This window comes from Lygodium microphyllum, chromosome 6 (assembly GCF_053477565.2).
Source record: "Lygodium microphyllum isolate KBCC chromosome 6, Lygodium_microphyllum_v1.1.10, whole genome shotgun sequence".
Lineage (NCBI taxonomy): Eukaryota > Viridiplantae > Streptophyta > Polypodiopsida > Schizaeales > Lygodiaceae > Lygodium > Lygodium microphyllum.
In genome coordinates, this window is record NC_141140.1 from 10,309,330 (window position 1) to 10,327,060 (window position 17,731).

The 17,731-nt window shown below is 42.0% G+C and overlaps 1 protein-coding gene across 5 annotated transcripts in view; it reads left to right on the forward strand.

Annotated features, from left to right (window-relative positions):
- Positions 1-17,009, forward strand: part of LOC148034303 (uncharacterized) — a 42,254-nt gene extending 25,245 nt beyond the window's left edge. Inside the window, exons 2-12 of one of the 5 annotated variants that reach the window (XR_015691061.1) lie at positions 4,448-4,495; positions 4,594-4,759; positions 4,954-5,138; positions 5,281-5,389; positions 5,471-5,543; positions 5,629-5,707; positions 5,908-5,960; positions 15,548-15,584; positions 16,045-16,122; positions 16,204-16,390; positions 16,918-17,009. Coding sequence is in view for 3 of the 5 variants with exons in the window: in XM_087679248.1 (XP_087535374.1) it covers positions 4,448-4,495; positions 4,594-4,759; positions 4,954-5,138; positions 5,281-5,389; positions 5,471-5,543; positions 5,629-5,707; positions 5,908-5,960; positions 15,548-15,584; positions 16,045-16,122; positions 16,204-16,248 (873 nt within the window). In the remaining 2 variants the exon portion in view is untranslated. Of the gene's footprint in view, positions 1-4,447; positions 4,496-4,593; positions 4,760-4,953; positions 5,139-5,280; positions 5,390-5,470; positions 5,544-5,628; positions 5,708-5,794; positions 5,961-15,547; positions 15,585-16,044; positions 16,154-16,203 lie in introns of those variants that run through there. The other 4 variants (XR_015691060.1, XM_087679249.1, XM_087679248.1 and 1 more) reach the window with 4 other exon arrangements.
- The last annotated feature ends 722 nt before the right edge of the window (positions 17,010-17,731 follow it).

Sequence of the window (17,731 nt, forward strand, 5' to 3'; positions counted from 1 at the left end):
ACACATGACATATTGAATGTCAGAGCTCCTAATGTCTCCATTTGACTTAGATTGAGGCTCACGCCTTTACGAGGACATTGCATTTTAACACGTGATGTGCAAGTTAGTTATTTCACAATGATGGGCCAAGGACCTTGAGATGTCAATGGATGTCGAAGGCAAAAGTTGTAATAACTTGTACTTGACAGGTACTATTTGGTACCTAGTTATAGGTTTTGACCTAGATCATTTTATTAGTCATCAATGTCAGTGTGCTGACATTAGAAACTAGGCATTACTTAATTACTTAATGCCACTTCAAGGGATAATAAATGTTGAGGAATACTTGGCTAACAAATAATTGTTGGTTGCTGAAGTTAATTTTTTGAGCAAGAATTAAGAATTAAATTAATTTTTAGAATTAACATTAAGAAAATTAACTTAATTGGGCTGAAAATTGCAATTAGAAGGCTACCACTTGGCAAAACCTTCCCATGTAGGTGAGGAAAAGGCTATATGAGGTTGTTGGAGCCTCATTCTAGTATGATGCAGATTCGGAGAGGAAGAGAGAGTTGCTATTGCAATTTTCCAGTCATTGGTGATCGGCCAAACCATTGGAGACTATCAAAGAGCTACCTCAACTGATCAAGAGGCCATTGGAGGCAGGTAGATGACAGCCCTTGTAGGTTGTTTTCAAGTAGGTGATAGCAAGTTTGGGGCTTACAAGGGTAGGTGATTGCATGATGGTGGGCTACAGTGTATAATCATTCATAGCAGGATAGCATCAAATTTCAGCCAATTTTGGCAATGAAACTCTGAAATGTGTCTCTTCAGCTTCCTCTCCATTCTCTCAGCCAATTCACAGCTTCCCTCAAGAGATATCAGCCAAATTAGGTCCCAAGAGGATGCAATTGAAGAATTTCTGCTACTAAACCTTAACTAACAACAGAAATTAGGGTTCGACAACCACCATGGGAAGAGTACTTAGAAATGAGGGCCTAGTACTTGAAATTCACGAGCTGAAATATGGGGATTTTAGAGAATTTCAGAGACCAGCTAGGCAACATTAAGTTTGGGGCAGAATTTGTCATCTAAGAAGCAGATTGAAGGCCAATCCCCAAACAAACCTAGGCGCAAATTGGTTTGGAGACTTGTTGATTGCTATGGAGAGAGAGAGAGAAAGAAAGAAAGCTATATTAATGTCTACAAAAGGCTAAATCTGCTTGCGAAACCAAAATGTTACATCTAAAAAGTTAGGGAATTTTTCCAAGTCCCAAAATAGCTGTCATCTAATGCTATGACTAACTTAATGGAAAATAAATAACAAACAAAACATAGTTGATGAGTAAAAAATGCTGTCTAAGCCAGATATAATGTGGAACTGCTTAGGAGGCACTCTCATCCCCAGATATCTCTCATGGCTCTATCTAACTTAGAGTAAGCTGAAGCGGTGGGTTATGGTCCCTTGATGACGGTGTAGTATCCTCTGTATTCGTAGGTGATGCCTCTTGCAGCTAGGGTGACTACTGTTGTGCACTTTTTGTGGGCTACTGGATCAGCTTGGAGATGGGCGACAACAAATCGCATGCGTGTGAGAGGATAGGGGTAGCAAATTCTTTCTTCACTTGAAGGAGGGTTTGTGATAGAAGAGGAGGGCCCAGGGGTTGTGCTTGAATTTTACCCCATTTGAAGCTCTTGGCACACCATAAGAATCACCATTAGAGTCACCCTTTGAAAGATTCTCTCTCCAGCTGATCTCTTCTCTCTCTCTCTCTCTCATAAATTCACAGCTGTTCTTAGCAAATTGGAGGTGGACAGTAGTGCCTTTCTCGTTAAAACCCCAATTTTCTGTATAAATTAGGTTTTCTCAGCCACCTTGGGAAACATGCCTGTTAATTGAAGGTCTTGTGATCAGAGCAGCTGCTGCAATTAAAGAGGTTGCAGCAGATCTGAAGGGGACTGCACATCTACATTTAATTTGACTCATGTGCAAGTGTTCTTGGTCCAATGTGGATCCCAATTGTAATAGAATCAAGGGGCAAATTGGGTCCTGATGCTGCTGGTTATTTGTGACGGTCTAGAGTATTGGAATTTGTAGAGAGATGGCCTATATCTTATTGTACTACAGATTCAAGGCAATACAAGTTAAAGAAATATGGCAAGGGCATCAATTTTGGGGACCAATTAGGTATTGGCTGTCCAAGATTATTGTGGCAAAGTTTTTATTTCAGATTAATGAAATATTTGCTTGCTGTAATAAGTGTCAGAGCAGGTTATACCAGCCTATCTGAGAAGGAAGGCTGGTTTCATAGCCCAATCTATCCTTCTACTTGCATTGGAGTGTTCATTGAAGCTTTGAATTCAAACACTTGTTACATGTAATCATCATCTTTTGTTACTATTAGGTCTTTGTAATAAGATCTCTTCAGTTGGATTAAATTGTGTGATGCATTCAATTCATAGTATCTCTTTTGTGGCTTGTTATAATAAATTATTAATTTGAATATTTCCATGTTGTGTTTATGTGTATTTCCAATACTCTAGACGGGCTTCTAGAGACCCAGGACTGAAGCACTTGTTGCATGATATCCAATTTGAAGTTTGGTCCATTGAAACGCGTCTTATCACTGAAGGCGTACTTGGCTGTTGCAACTAGGCTCTGAGCAACGAGTGCAGAATAGGGTGTGTAGGTGAGGGGAATGGAGTACACTTTGGGATTTGCCCCAAAATGTCCACCATGTGAAGGTGAAATATTCATAATGGATCCAATGATAATGTAAAGAAGCTGACTAGACAAGGGTATGCTAACCATCTTAGTAGATTGCTTAGCCATTTGGCACAACATAAGCACATGATGAATGTCCCCCCATTTGAATGGTTGGGGATTGAGGTTTAGGGTGCATGAAGGGTATGGCCAAGTTCCAATACAATAGCACTAGGAAGCAGAATAGGTGGTACTTGTTAGCACACACGTGTTTCTATGTCTTCTTCTTTGTTCATCTATTTGTGAGCCTCAGCCAAAGTCTGGCGAGGACTTCTGGAGCTTTGACATTGTCTTTGTTGTCAATCTTTCTCTATTGATAGTAGCTTTCATGATGGGCACATCAGGTGGAGATCAGGATTTCTCAGTCTGCACAGTCCTGTCCTTTTCTTCTCTCGGCTTTTCCCAGGCAGCCCATGTGGCACTCGGCAGCAGTTGTTCTGTCTCTTCAGATCAGGATGACATGATTTCTTGGTGTCATTGCGTTCTTTCCAGCCTGGACAGGTGGCACATTCCCCACAGCTGCACAGACATATCAGATGGCTATATGAGTGGGCAGGACCTTTTTGTGGGCATCAGGCAGGGTGGTCACTTTTATGTGTGGGTGGATGTCATTTGCAGGCAGTTGGCCAGTTTTTCTTCCTTTTTAGCTGTTGGCTTATTCAGGGCCTGGAGCTTGGATCATGTAGTCTGCTCCTTGCTGTATAAGGACTACCATTTTTTCTCCCTTTTCAGCTGTTGATTGATTTGGGGTCAACAGGTGGGATCATTTAGTCTGCTTCTCCCTTTCTGGGGCTGGCCTCCTACTGGCATAATTGCGTTCAGCCTTTCTGCTAACATTCTAGATCTTGGCCATTATATTGTTGCATCACTGGATGACTCCACATGCAAGTCTCTATGAGGTGATGTCAAGGTTTGGTGTCATGTGAATGGCACCACTATCCATGATCCACTCAACTGGATGGCCAGATTGGAGGGTGGGATGGGCCTCTATGAGCTGCATACTGGAATTCAATAGCAGCTCATACATATGGACCACACTCTTTATGAGGATGGGCAATAGAGGCATGAGAATGCTCAATAGGGGCAAGATGGGCGTCAGGACCAGAGTGCATACAAGGTCTAGTGCACCTGAAATGATTCATTATTTTATAACCCAAGGTCAATGAGTTGATCATGAATACACATTTCTGGTTTAGTACAGGATTCAGCAATGGTGACATGTGATTGACAAGTAGAGGTCTTTACTTATCATGTTCAAACATGAATTTTTTCATATTGCTGTGTGACTGTTGTTTCACATAAACATTCACTTCAGTTCTCCTTGAGTCCTTGTTTCTTCTCGCCCCTTGCTTAGCTTCCACTAACTTTTTGCAGCAGGTTCAAACTTAATGTGTGTCTGATAGTTGCGAGTCTTCTACTGTCTCCATTTTCAATACCGGATATTTGTTGTTTCTTGTAGATCTGCTTATCTCTTTTTCAAAGTCTCTCTCTCTCCCCCCCCTGGATGGAGCTCATGATAGATTGCACATTAGTTATCAGGATACACTTACAGTATGCTGGATAGGACTAGATGTGGGATGCACCAGAGTAGACTTAGTGTCAATTCATTTTTTTCATGACATTTGAGACATGGATTGTTGTATATTAGTTTGTTTTACGGGCTTTCTCTCTCCATGCATAATTTGAAAGATTTTGTGCTTACAGGTTACAGTCAAAACTCCTGAAACTGAAAAAGAAGAGCTGGTAGCTAGGGTAAGCATATTTCTCACATTTTGACCCTTGAAGTGTGTAAATTCACAGGAACATTACTAAAGAGCTACAGCTAATATGACTGTAATTTTTCTCACCAGTTGGCTGCTGCAGAAGCTGAGGCTGAGGCTTTAAAAAAGGAACTAGCAGCAAGGAGATCAAATAGAGACGTAGATCTTGCAAAGCTAAAGCCAGCCACCCCTGAGAAGAGAATTGATGGAACAGGATATAGGGAAACCTTGTTTTCAGGTTCAGGGGAAGGAACCGGTAATATGGATTTATCATTCTGTTTGTGGGTTACAGTTAGCACTGCTATCTTTTACCTTTCCTTTGATGTAACAAATCAAATGCAATACGATGGCTAATTCAACATTTTTTTGTCTGTTCTGTGTGAACAACTTATGCTTGTCTTTAACACTTGATGCATAAAATTTTGTTTTTAAAGTTAAGATGTATTACAGATGACTCTAACAAGAAGCCAAATTCATGGGGCCTGCTAGAAACAGAGTTGTTCCTTTCCAAAGGGGCTCCAACAGAAGGTTCAACTCTTGGAGGGCCAGCAATGGAAGATGGGGCAAATGCAGTTGTGACACGTCGTTTACTTATAGGACTGGGCATAACTGTTGTGGCTGTGGCCTTGTCCTTTGTAAGTTCCAATCTGTGGACTCCTGTGTTTAGACTGCATAGTGTTTCAATGAAGTCTCTGTTAAGCAAGCATACTTGTTGTAACATGCAAACTGCTCGATGGTGGATATACTTACCTCTTGAAACCTTTTCAAGGTGAATAGTTGAAGCTTCCAGCAGGGTTGATAAAACCACCGAAGCCTCTTTTCTTTTACCTTGGTCCGATCATTAGGCTACGGGATCAACTCAAACTGATTGAGGAATCTAGCTCAGGTCAGTCAAGGTGATATCTTAAATCCTTTGAAGCAAATCTAAATGCAGAGTGTGTTTAATGAGCAACAGTGTTACCTTCAGATGCCAATTCAGTGCGAGAAAAACTACAGCAGGCATTGAATCCAGCAGATGTTTCTAAAGATACATTTCTAAGGTACATTCAATGCACACTTAATTCTGTTCAAGTTTCACGTCAACCTTTTCTGCTAAAATATTTAGTGTCAATCTTTTTTAATCAGTGCTGCAGGGTGGCTCGAGGGAACGGATGCAGATAAAGCAGTCTCATTGACATACACAATTTTTGACTATCTTAATCAGGTCAGTCAGTGTTTTCATGTGGGGAAAATGAAAGTAGAGTGTAAAAATATGGTTTCTCATCACATGCCAGCACTGTTGATTTTGCAGGTCTCTTCTGCTAAACTTGCTGACTGAAGAATGTCAGGACTCAGAATAGCATACATCTTATGATGGGATTTGTCAGAATAAGTCTAATTTATAGATGCTGTGTCATGATGCAGGCAGACTACAACAAGTACTTTGAGGCGTTGGGCACACCATCTGTCACTCAGCAGTATGCTTTTGATGCTCTTGATTGAGACTTTTAATAAACAGAATTCTGATGATAACATGACAAGCTGTATAAGGAACACTAAATCTGTACCAGTTGTTGCTTTCAGTCAGGTCACAAAGTGTCAGTGTAGATTGCCTTGTCTTAGTCTGAACATTCACTCTGTGCTTACTATTCTGATTTACCATTTGCTGAGATGGAATTCTGTGCATTTAGTATAATCATCTGGAGTAAAGTGCGTTTTCCCATAAACTTCTTGAGTTTGTGAAAAATGGGCTGTGGAATCTGGCATGGTCTGGTTGGCAACAAAAGAAATGCAACTTGTCACTGCAGATAGTATGCAGTTAATGCATCCCAAATTGAAGCTTTTGATGTTTTTTCTACTGACTCGAGCCGTTAGTGCCAAAGCTGCATTTGCTCAAGTGTGCACATCTTAAAATGCATATATCAGGGGACTAAATGACTAATGCCATATTGCCAAGTTGATCAAAAGTGGGCTCTAGAATGGTCTAATGCATGTAGTAATGTATAGACTTACTGATCTTGGGGATACTAGTCTGCGGAGGTCGATGCTGGCTGTAGTCTCCTGGTTGCCTACTTGGCTCCATGAGATTTCCTTGCATCTTCCACCCAAGGTAATGTGAAGGTAGTTGCCAGTCCCAAGGCTATGGCCAACCTTCTCTTGGTATGGGTGGAAGAAGAGATGCATCACAATGAGGACAAATTTCTTTTCCCGTTGGTGAAGATGTCTGCCACATTACTGGCGGTAGGACAATAGACAAGGCTGATATCTTCGGCATGTAGCCTCTCTCTAACAAAGTGATAATGGATCTCAATGTGTTTCATGCATGCATGAAACACTGGGTTCCGTGCCACTGCAATGGCACTCTGACTGCCAATGAACAAAGGAGTAGGCTCCGTGACAGATACATCCAGATCAGCTAGCAAGTGTCTAAACCATACACATTCAAGTGTGGTAGTGAAAGCTGCCTTGTATTCAGCTTCACTTGACAATGTGGTAACAATGGACTATTTCTTGCTAAGCCAAGGTATGCAAGATGAGCCAAGAAAGAAACAATTGCCACTAGTGGAGTGACAAGAATCATAATCACCAGCCCAATCAAAATCACTGTAAACAGGTAAGTGCAGTGGCCTCCCCTTGGCATAAAGCAATCCAAGATTCCTAGTACCCTGCAAGTAACGGAAAACATGCTTGACAGCTTGCTAATGTGACATGCGAGGCTGATGCATATATCTGCTCAGGGCTGAAACTGCAAAGTGTATGTCCAACCTAGTGTTGGATAGGTAGATAAGGTATCCAATTGCTTGAGCATATGTGTGTATATCAAACAAGTCACTATCATTATGCAATGACAGCTTCAGTCCAGGTTCCATTGGTGTACAAACTAGCTTGCAATCCTATAAGCCAAACCTCTCAGGAAGTTTACCAATATATCTTGACTGTGATAAACCAATACCTCTAGCATCATGAATGAACCAAATACCCAAGTAATAGTGCAAAGGCCCCAAATCTGACATATCAAAAGTTTGCTGCAAATTTTGTTTGAATGCTGAAATCTGATCAGCATGTGTCCTTGTAAACAAAAGGTCATCAACATATAGACAAATGATTAGCATGGATCCCCCCTCTTTACATACGTAAAGAGTAGACTCTAATGAGCTGTTTATGAACCCTTGACTGAGTAAAAAGGCATCAATCTTTGCGTACCAAGCTCGAAGCTTGTTTCAAGCCATATAAAGCTTTTGTCAGCTTGCAAACCAAGTGTTCGGATCCCTCAATTGCAAAACCAATGGGTTGTTGTACATATACTTCTTCATGAAGTTCCCCATGTAAAAATGTAGTCTTTATATCTAGCTGATGCACAATCTATCCATAATGGGCAGCCAAAGTAACCATAGACCTGATGGTAGTCATGTGGGAGGTAGGAGCAAATGTCTCCTCATTGTCAATGCCTTTTTTTTGTGCATAGCCCTTGGCTACAAGCCTGGCTTTATATTTGTCAATGGATCCATGTGCATTCCTTTTCAGCTTGTAGACCCATTTTGTTCCAATGGCTTTCTTCCCAATAGGCAAATTCAGGCTCCTCATCATCAACTATATTTGTTGCCATAACAAACTCAATGGTATGTGCATTATCATGCATACGAGCTTGGCTTTTAGGATGACGAGCCGCCATGGGAGCATCCAAATGACTATTTTTCGTAGTCTATAAATACCATCTGAGCATTTGTCTAGCCTCCTGACTATTCAGAAGCTCTTGCTGAATTTCAGATTCAGCACTTTGTTGAATATTCAGATCAGCCATGGGCTGATTTTCTGCAGTATCCAATGGAGCAACTGGCTGAACATCAAGTTCACTTGCTGAAACTCTAGGTGAATCACCAAATGAAATGGGTAGCAGCCCTTCAAATACATCACTAGCAGCCTGATATGTGTCAAAACTTGCAAGGGATAATTCTGATTTTTCATCGAAAACTAGATCCCTACTGACAAATACCTTTAATAATCTATATCGTTTGCTCTCACTGTTGTACCTCACAAAAAAGCATTTGACAGTCTTGTTAGCCAACTTTTTTTAAAGTACCTTGGGAATGTGTGCATATGGAAGACACCCAAAAGTACGATAGTGCCCAACGGAAGGTTTCCAGCTGTTCCAAGCCTCAAAAGGCATGATATTCTTTAATGCTTTAGTGGGGTATCTATTCAAAACGTGGCAAGCACACATAACGGCTTCCATCCAAAAACTATGTGGCAAGCTTTTTGCTTTCAGCATACATTTAGCCATCTCCATGAGTGACCGATTCTTCCTCTTTGCAACCCCATTCTGTTGTGGAGTATAAGGAGTAGTGTAATAATGAACAATGCCCTTCTGCTTCAAAAAAGAATTCAACATAGAGGACACATATTCCCTCCCTTGGTCCGAACAGAGAGTCTTCACCTTGCAGCGAGATTGGTTCTCAACAAGTGCTACAAAAGCCAAAAATGTATCATACACTTTACACTTTTTCACTAAAGAATAGACCTAGCAGAAGCGAGTAAAGTCATCGATAAAAGTCACAAAATAGTAAAAGCCACCTAATGACTTTGTCTGCATAGGGCCACATACATCTGAGTGCACTAACTGTAACCTGGCTATGGCTCTAAAAGCAACATCACGGGGAAACGAAAACCGATGTATTTTTCCCAAAATACATCTCTCACATAAGTGCTCAGGAGGTCTCTCCAAGAGAGGTAATCCGTCAAGCATTTGTGTATGTTGTAAAAGCATCAAGCTACCATAGTTTACATGCCCCATGCGAGCATGCCATAACTTCGCTTGTAACATAGCAAAAGTGGACGCTAAATAGACCGACTAATCAATTGAAAGAGCATCCAACTCATATAACCCATGACATAGAGTGCAAGTCAAGACCAAAGTCATGTGTTCCTTATCTCTCACTATGCATCTGTCATCATCAAAGGTGACCTGTAAACCACACCGTGCCAAAGAAAAAATAGATAACAAATTCTTCTTTATACCTGGCACAAACAAGGCATCCTATAGGCGGAGAATAAAGCCGTCAATGGCTATGAGCACAATCTCCCCAATATCTCTAATAGGATATGATGCATTGTTGGCACACTGTATGGACTTGCCAACTGGGGCTGTACCAACAGAAGCAAACAAATCTGTGCGCACCACTATAAAAAAACCATGTGCTACATCCTTAGTAGAGCTAAATGCTCTATCAGCCCAAGAAGAGTCATAAATGCATGTATAAAAACAATTGTCCGCAACAAAGGACTCCGACTCAATAGGAGTGGAAGGAGCATCAAAAACAAATATCCCTGACTCCTTTTCCTTGGCTATGCGCTTTCTATACTCAGTGATGTAGTGGCCTGGCTTCTTGCAATAATGGCATTTGCCCTTCTTGGCTTGCGTGTCCCCTTATTTCTTATTGCCCTATGAAGTGCTTGAAGTCCCAAAGCTCTGTGGAGCATTTTTTGCTTGGCTTCCCTTGTCCTTCTGTTGTGCCATAAAAGCCTGCTAAGAGGCTATAACATCCACACCACTATTTCTTCTTGTCTGTTCTTTCTCTACGAGCAAACTAACTAGCTGAAGGAAAGTAAGTGGTTGTGGGGCAATCCTCATGGTGAGGTTCAAGGCTGTATGAAATACCAAGTATGAGAGTGGCAATGAATTCAATGTAGTAGATATCATCTGTGCATCTGAGTAATACTCATCAACTTAATCACTAAACTAATGGGTGCTAGTTAAGGATCACCATCGTTGTAGATTGGATGAGTGGAGTAGGGTGGAGCTGATGGTGACAAGACATGCAAATGACCTAGCACACTCTCTATTTAAAGACGAGGAACCAACCAAAAGTGGGGAGTTTTCTTATGGGTCACACATTGAGTGCATTTGAGTTTCGGGGCTATTTAAGGAGCTAATGAAGGTGTAATTTGTTATACACCTTTTTTTAGCCTAATATCCCCTCTAGCCCAAATTCGAACTAGGAGGGACTACAAGCAAAGCTCACTCCATTTTAAACCAAAAGTTCCTATTCCAAAGCAACTACGACATTGGTCAATGGGTGCATGTTGACTCTTAAAGAACCTACCAAGACAATAGAGGCAATGATTATCTTCCCTCGGGAGTCCAAAGGGCCACCCCAAAGAGGCTGGGACATTTGACAAAGGGTGCTCGTTGGTTGCCTTGTGGCCTACCAAGACCTGCAAAGGTGATGCTTAACCACTTTGAACTTCTTTTGTAAATGTAATAGTACCCATAGGAGAAGAGGGATGATTAGCTCATGAATCACAAAACAGAGAGGATGTACAAAGTCACCCGCAAGGGTATTGATGATCAAGGAATGGTGTAGAAGCATATGGACGTATGGTGCAGATAGAACTATAGGTGGAGATTGTTCAAAATCCAATGTGAGTAAGCTGCTCATGGGTGCTTTGCTTAATGAGATGCATAGAGTAATGCTACATAATGCAAGTCAAAGCTGCCATGAGATGCATAGAGTAATGCTACATAATACAAATATGAATGCTTGTGCAGGAAGGACCTAGGTGCCACTTGGATAGTGTCCCTAATTGGGGGGAAATTGCTCAGCTGCACAAAGATGATAATCATGCTATGCAAGGGGCAGGGCAATGAGGCAAGGATGTCGATGTCAAAGACAAGAAGACAAGAAACCTGAAGACACCAAAGGAAGGGTAGAAACCCCCTCTCAACGTGTTTGTAAATTTTAAGTAAAGAATTCTCCCAATTTATTTTACTTAGGATTTTAAATCTCCCGACATAGCAAGACCTAGATTTGTCTATCAAACTGAGCTGCTTCTTATTTGGGCCTAAGCTGTCCAATCAAAGTGTCCTCAACTATAGTATGTCCAGGACAAGGAAAGGATTGATTTGAGCTTTAGCTTTGGACAATGGTACTAGAGTATCTCCTAGCTTGTCAATTGACCTCCAAGGTAATGGCTCTTGTTCTTCTTTCTCCCCAAACTTCAACCATCTAGATACGTGGAACATGCCTGTTCTTGATCTCAAGAGAGGGCTTCTATGCTAACCAAGTGGTATAGGCAAGCCCAAATCTCAACCTCAACAGATGGTTCCAATGCTAGTTGAGAATCACCAATGCAAGTCAAGAATCACCATGCAAATGGACCTAGCAGATGGAGGGTGGTTTGACACTCCCCAGTTGGTAAACTAGGAGGGAGAATCAACCACCTAAGCAATCAGGAAATGCCCATACTCGATCTTGAGAGGTGGCTCCAATGCTCACCAAGTAGCATAGGCATGCCTTAAATTCGATCTCAGGAGATGGCTCCCCACTTGACATGAAAAGAAACAAACTAGTGCTGTAGTAAAGCAAAGAATGGTCTAAAATATGCCAAATGTCGAACATGTGACAAAAGCATCACAGTAAAGTTTTTCGAATGTCAAAAGATGACATACTAGCAAGACAGTAGGGTTGGCGGGAAGGAACATGGAGTGAACTTGGCAAACATGGAGAAAAGAAGAGAGGAGAAGAGAGAATCCCCCTCTAAATCACATGGAGTGAACTTCAGAACATCCCCCTCTAAATCCCCTGCTGAAGTAGATAGGGAATCCAAAAACTCATGGATCACGGACTCCGAAATGTTTGATGATGAAGAAAGCGCCGCCGGTCATGTCGAAGAAGGTGTCTGGGATGCTGAAAAGGAAGCCAGAAAGCACCCAGAAGTGGCCTCTCGAACTTGAGTGGAAGAGGGTGGGGAAGAAGGAGGCTTAGGATGAGCCAAGGGTGGGGAAGGATGGGGCTCAGAATGAGTAAGAGGTGGGCAACAGTCGTTGTCTCTTAGTGGAGCAGACTCGGTAGCCAAAGAAGAGGAAGGAGTCGAGCAGTCACTGTCTCTTGAAGGAGTAGACTGACGAGGAGACGGTATCATACAATTATCGTCTCTCGATGGAGCGGACTGCAGATCCATAGGTTGTGGAAGCCACTGTACCAGAAAATTATTGGGAGAAGACTGCCGCTGGCATTGCGATGATCTCCAGGAGGTTGTAGCGCCAATCGATCCTCCATGTGCTCGAAAGGACTTAGTGCGCATCGGATGCGTCTTATTGCCTTGAGCATAGTACGCTGATAGCCGATGCAGAACGATCTTTGTGGTCCAGAAAGAAGAGGTGGCACAAGGAGTACCTGGTGGAAGACGCATGTACCCCGGAGGGGTGGGGAGCGAAGGTTGAAGTTGGTAAGCATTGGTGTCCGGTGATGCCACAGTAGGAGCACCCAGTAGTCTGGTCATCTATTGGTAAAGAAGCCATGGATACCAGTGTGCCTTGTTGAAGAAGGAAGAGGTCAGCCACCGTGAACCACGAACTGCAATGTCCACCTCAAGGGGTGTGAGGGCAGTGTGAAGCACGAACCGCAATGTCCTCCTCAAGGAGTGGGAGGGTAATGGAAGGGCTGGAAGTGAGCTGCTAGTGGGAGGAGGATGTGGCCAGCAGTAAGAGGTTGCAACCAGTAGAAAAACGCAGGTGAGGAGAGAGAAAGACTAAAAACGCAGGCAGCAGGTGAGAGAAAGACTAAAAACGTAGGTAGAACAGCCTGTGAGAGAGAGAGAGAGAGAGAGAGAGAGAGAGAGAGAGAGAGAGAGAGAACGCAAGAAGGATAGCTTGTAGGAGAGAGAACGTAGGCAGGACAGCCTATAGGAGAGAGAAAGACTAAAAACGCAGGCAACAAGATTGTGATGATGTGGCAAGCCGTACGGCAGCATGTCTGCACAGGAACAGCAGTCGACTGGCTGGAATCAGCTCCAAACTGTGTGAAGAGGGCTAGAAATCAGCTCCAAACTGCATGAAGAGGGCTAGAAATCAGGCATCAACTAATGGAGACAGAAATGGACAGCTTCGGCTGAGATGTCCTCTGTGAACGGGGTGTGGCCAGCAAGCCGAAACACCTGAAATCTACAAAAACGAGATTTTGATGCAGCGGAAGAAGAGGAAAAGTGGATGCCGAACCCGCCACCGATCTTTGTCTTCAGTGGAGTGGAGGATCTTTGCCGCTAGATGAGCAGATCCAGCTCTTATACCATGTCAAAAGATGACGTACCAGCGAGATAGTAGGGTTGGCAGGGAGGAACACAGAGTGAACTCGGCAAACATGGAGAAGAGAAGAGAGGAGAAGAGAGAAGAAACTCAGATGAATGGAATGATGAAGTTCTGAATCATGGAGTGAATGTGATACAAGGGAACAAGGGTGCTGTAGCACAAGGAAGATGATGAAGACAACCACGAACCACGAACCACGAACCACGAACCGCAATGTCCTCCTGAAGAGGTGTGAGGGTAGTGGAGAGGCTGGAGAAAAGAGATGACGGACTGAATGAATCAGCCGTGAGGAATGAATGAGAGAGTGGCCTATAAATAGGCACAGTCAGTCTAGGATGGTGCTCCTTTTTGGGGCTGCAAACCCTAAACGCAAACTCTAAACGCAAAACGCAGAAACACAAAAATGCAAACTGCAGGTGAAGGGTGAAGGGTTTCTCAACGTCGAATCCATGATCTTAGCAAGGGATGCAAGCTTATCTTAAATCTTCTCCATATTGTTGATGTGGTCCTTGATCATTGGGGAATCTATGATAGAGATGTGGTAGTTGTAACTCGAGAATCAGGCAATGCTTGAATGTTTGGACCTACCTCTTAGCAGTGTGGATATGTCTTACATGCACGAGTGTAGAATCTGTACAACTCAAGAAGAGAAAAGAGCGGGTGACTCTGGTGTTGAGGAAGCTGCTGAGTCCATGGTCACTGCAATATGGGGATCCATGGTAAGTCGGGGAATAGGGACTGTCACGAAATTCTAGAGGTTGAGGCTCAAAGGTGTCTAGGATGCACTTGACTTTGCACTAGGATGCACTTGACTTTGCACAACCATAGAGAATATTTCATCCCATCCAGCTTTTCTAAGGCGGGAATAGAGAGTAGGGCAGGCACTTGTACAGGTGGTGCCATGATTGCCAATTGTGGACTTGTAGCCATGGAAGGGGGAGCAGAGTGATACGAAGGTGGTCAGAAAGTGATTGTCTGCTTTCCGTCCAGGGGATGGATCCTCTATCACCCTCATAACAGACAAAACTGATCCGTTCAACTTACGAAATGATCTAAACACTAATAACTGGCCATCAGGACCAAGCACTCGCATTACATGAATGCTAAGTTAATAGCAGTTTTGAAGCCATTTATGACTGTAAATAGTTAGGGGGTGTACCTTCTTAGGCTCTCAAGATGTATCAGAGTGACAGGTATATCCAGATGTCACCTTTTTAGGGTCTCAAGATGTATAGGTTGACGGGTATATCCAGACTGCCTTCCTAGTTTCTAGTTTTAAATTTTTGTCATGGTATTTGTATGATGAAAGCATTCTTTAAGGAAGAGAGATTCTTGATACCTGCATGATCTGGTAAAGCTTACTGAGTAAGAGGCATTGAACTGCCAATTTTACTGTAAGACTACTCTTCATGTGTTACCCCTTTGAGTGGACAGATGCAAACACCGACTGACTATTGTTCAACACTAATGTTTACTGAGCTCTAATTGTGCTGACCCTGATATATAATGAAGAATCAGGTAAACTTTGATCTTCTACCATAGGTTCTCAAGACTTGTGTTATGTTGTTTGCTGCCTTTTCTGCCATACTTTCTGCTGTCACAGGTAACAGCATGTCTATAGAATGTTCATTTGCAGATCTAAGTTTTTTAGAAATAATGAAGAATCAAGTAAACTTTGATCTTCTACCATAGGTTCTCAAGACTTGTGTTATGTTGTTTGCTGCCTTTTCTGCCATACTTTCTGCTGTCTCAGGTAACAGCATGTCTATAGAATGTTCATTCGCAGATCTAAGTTTTTTAGAAAGCTTTCTGTAGATTTACGTTTCTGCCTTGCATCTAAGTTTAGTTGAATGTTGAACATCTAAGAGGCTTTCTTTTTCCTGCAAAACAAACGTGAAATTTTTCACATCTTGTTTGAAAATGTTTGCAACTTGCAAAAGTAACATTTCTCAGGTGATCATATTTTTGGTGTATCTGCAGACTGGAGTTTCTAAAATTCAGCCTTCGCTCAGTGCAGGTCTCTCTCTCGCTCTCTCTCTCAGAGTGTGTGTGGACCAGTACTTTCTTTTTTCAATATCTTTTGATATTGTGTTCACACTGAGCATAGCCATTATTGTATTGTATGCATGTGGGGGACTCTGTCTCATGTGTGTGCCTGGTGTTGCCCTTCAAACTGAGGTCTTTAACTGGGCATTGATGAGTGTTTTACAAAAGAAAAGCTTGTGTATGCTTGGGATTGCAATTACATGTGTTTGACACACCTGCCCCTGAATTTTGTTGTCAAGGTGGCAACTTGTGCTAGTCAATTAAAACAAGAATCACCAAGAAGCAGCTTCTTGAACACTGAACATATGCTACTGTTTTTTCACATAATGCCCTGAGTATCGGCAAATATAACCTAGATCTAGTGAAATACAAGAGTGCATGTGTGAGAGATTGAGACTAGCATTTATAGTCTGAGTTTGCACTGTTTGCAGGCAGCTCGAGAAAACTTGGACTTCTTCCTATCCATTATGCCACAAGAGGCCTTGGAAGCTGCAAGCAACAATATAAAGGTTTAAATTAAAGCGTTACATTTAACAGTGGGTTTGTAATTCTAAACTCTCTTCTTAAGTCCTCATTACTGTTTTGTGCAGTTTGTCGACAAGCCAATTTTGTTGCAATCTCTTGACGTAGAGTGACAAGGATGCATCTGCTTTATCAGGGGTCAGGCACTATCTGCAACCAAGGGCAGATCATGTCTATTTGTGTGGAGGGTGTATAGATGTAGATGAGTATATCAGTCAAAATTTGTTCACGGTTCTGTCTCTCTCTCTCTTTTTCGTAAATCTCTCTCTCTCTCTCTCTCTCTCTCTCAATCATTAGAATCACATGAAATCTAGTTGTAATGCCTATGCACACAATCCATAGCAAATCTCTCACTTGAGTGCGTGCGCGTGTGCACACACACATCGTGGAATGAAAGAATAATCAAATGTACACGAGGCATTTGCACAACTAAAACGAGAACCAAAAAAAATCCACATGGCTACTAGTAGAAAAATAAAACCTGTTGAAGCCCTTGAACAGCCAGAGTGTGAAGCCATGCTGAATTACTTAAACAGTGAGTATGAAGCCATACTGAATTACTTAAACTATGGAGCTACCGCATCAGGGATATCACACCTGCACCAATAACATAGAAGCCATCTGCCATAAACATGGAGGCTGTTTGCCACCCACACAACATAAGTAAAATAATATTCCAACTTTAGCTGATATGTCATTTTGAGTTTGGTGAGTATGTATTAAGTTGCCAATGTTACATCTTGATATTTGATAATCTTGACCAGTTCCTTTGTATGGTGCAGCATAGAACATGCCTAAGGAATGGTTGCTAGTTGAATGTAGAGGATGAACAATCTACGGTATTGAGTGCCCAAATTTTCATTGTATTCAAAAACCACGCATTCACACCATTCAAGGGCTTGGACTGCTAAAGATTGTAGACTATCTTCAAGATTGGTGATCCATAGTAGATGTTAGACTACACAGTTTAGTTGAATACATGTGGTACGCTTAACATATATTAAAGTCCTTATTCATCATAAAACTTCAATCACATAGTACTTTGGTGGATATTGCTCCTTTTTGTATCCACATTTCATATTTTGATATTGGGATGATTATACCAATGGACTTAGCTTGTGAACAATGACGAGCTATGTTGTGCTCCAGACCTCTTAGCTGAAGAAAGGGCCCTTTCTTGTAATGCTTGAAACTAAAGTTAAAAGGATACACTCATCACACGACACATGATCATTTGTGGATACTTATTCTTGTTATTATCTAATAATTTGTATGTACACTTGTAGGCAAGTTTGAGAGAGAGAGAAATGAAATGAAATGAAATGATATATTAACGTCTACAAATGGCCAAAATGACCTATGAGACCATGAGTTACAATCATGTGTATGATGGTACAACAGTCTGGGCAAAATATGTATGTAGCACAAAGCACAATAAGAAAGGAAACTAACTATGGTTATGTGTAAAACATAGAGCTCTACTTAGTAATAATGAGCTCCAAATGGTACAATCTCACGAGGGTATGGAGGACCTAGCTCTAGCTGGAGCAATAATCCCTTGTATTTGCCTATGAAGGTGTTGTCGGTGTCTATGTC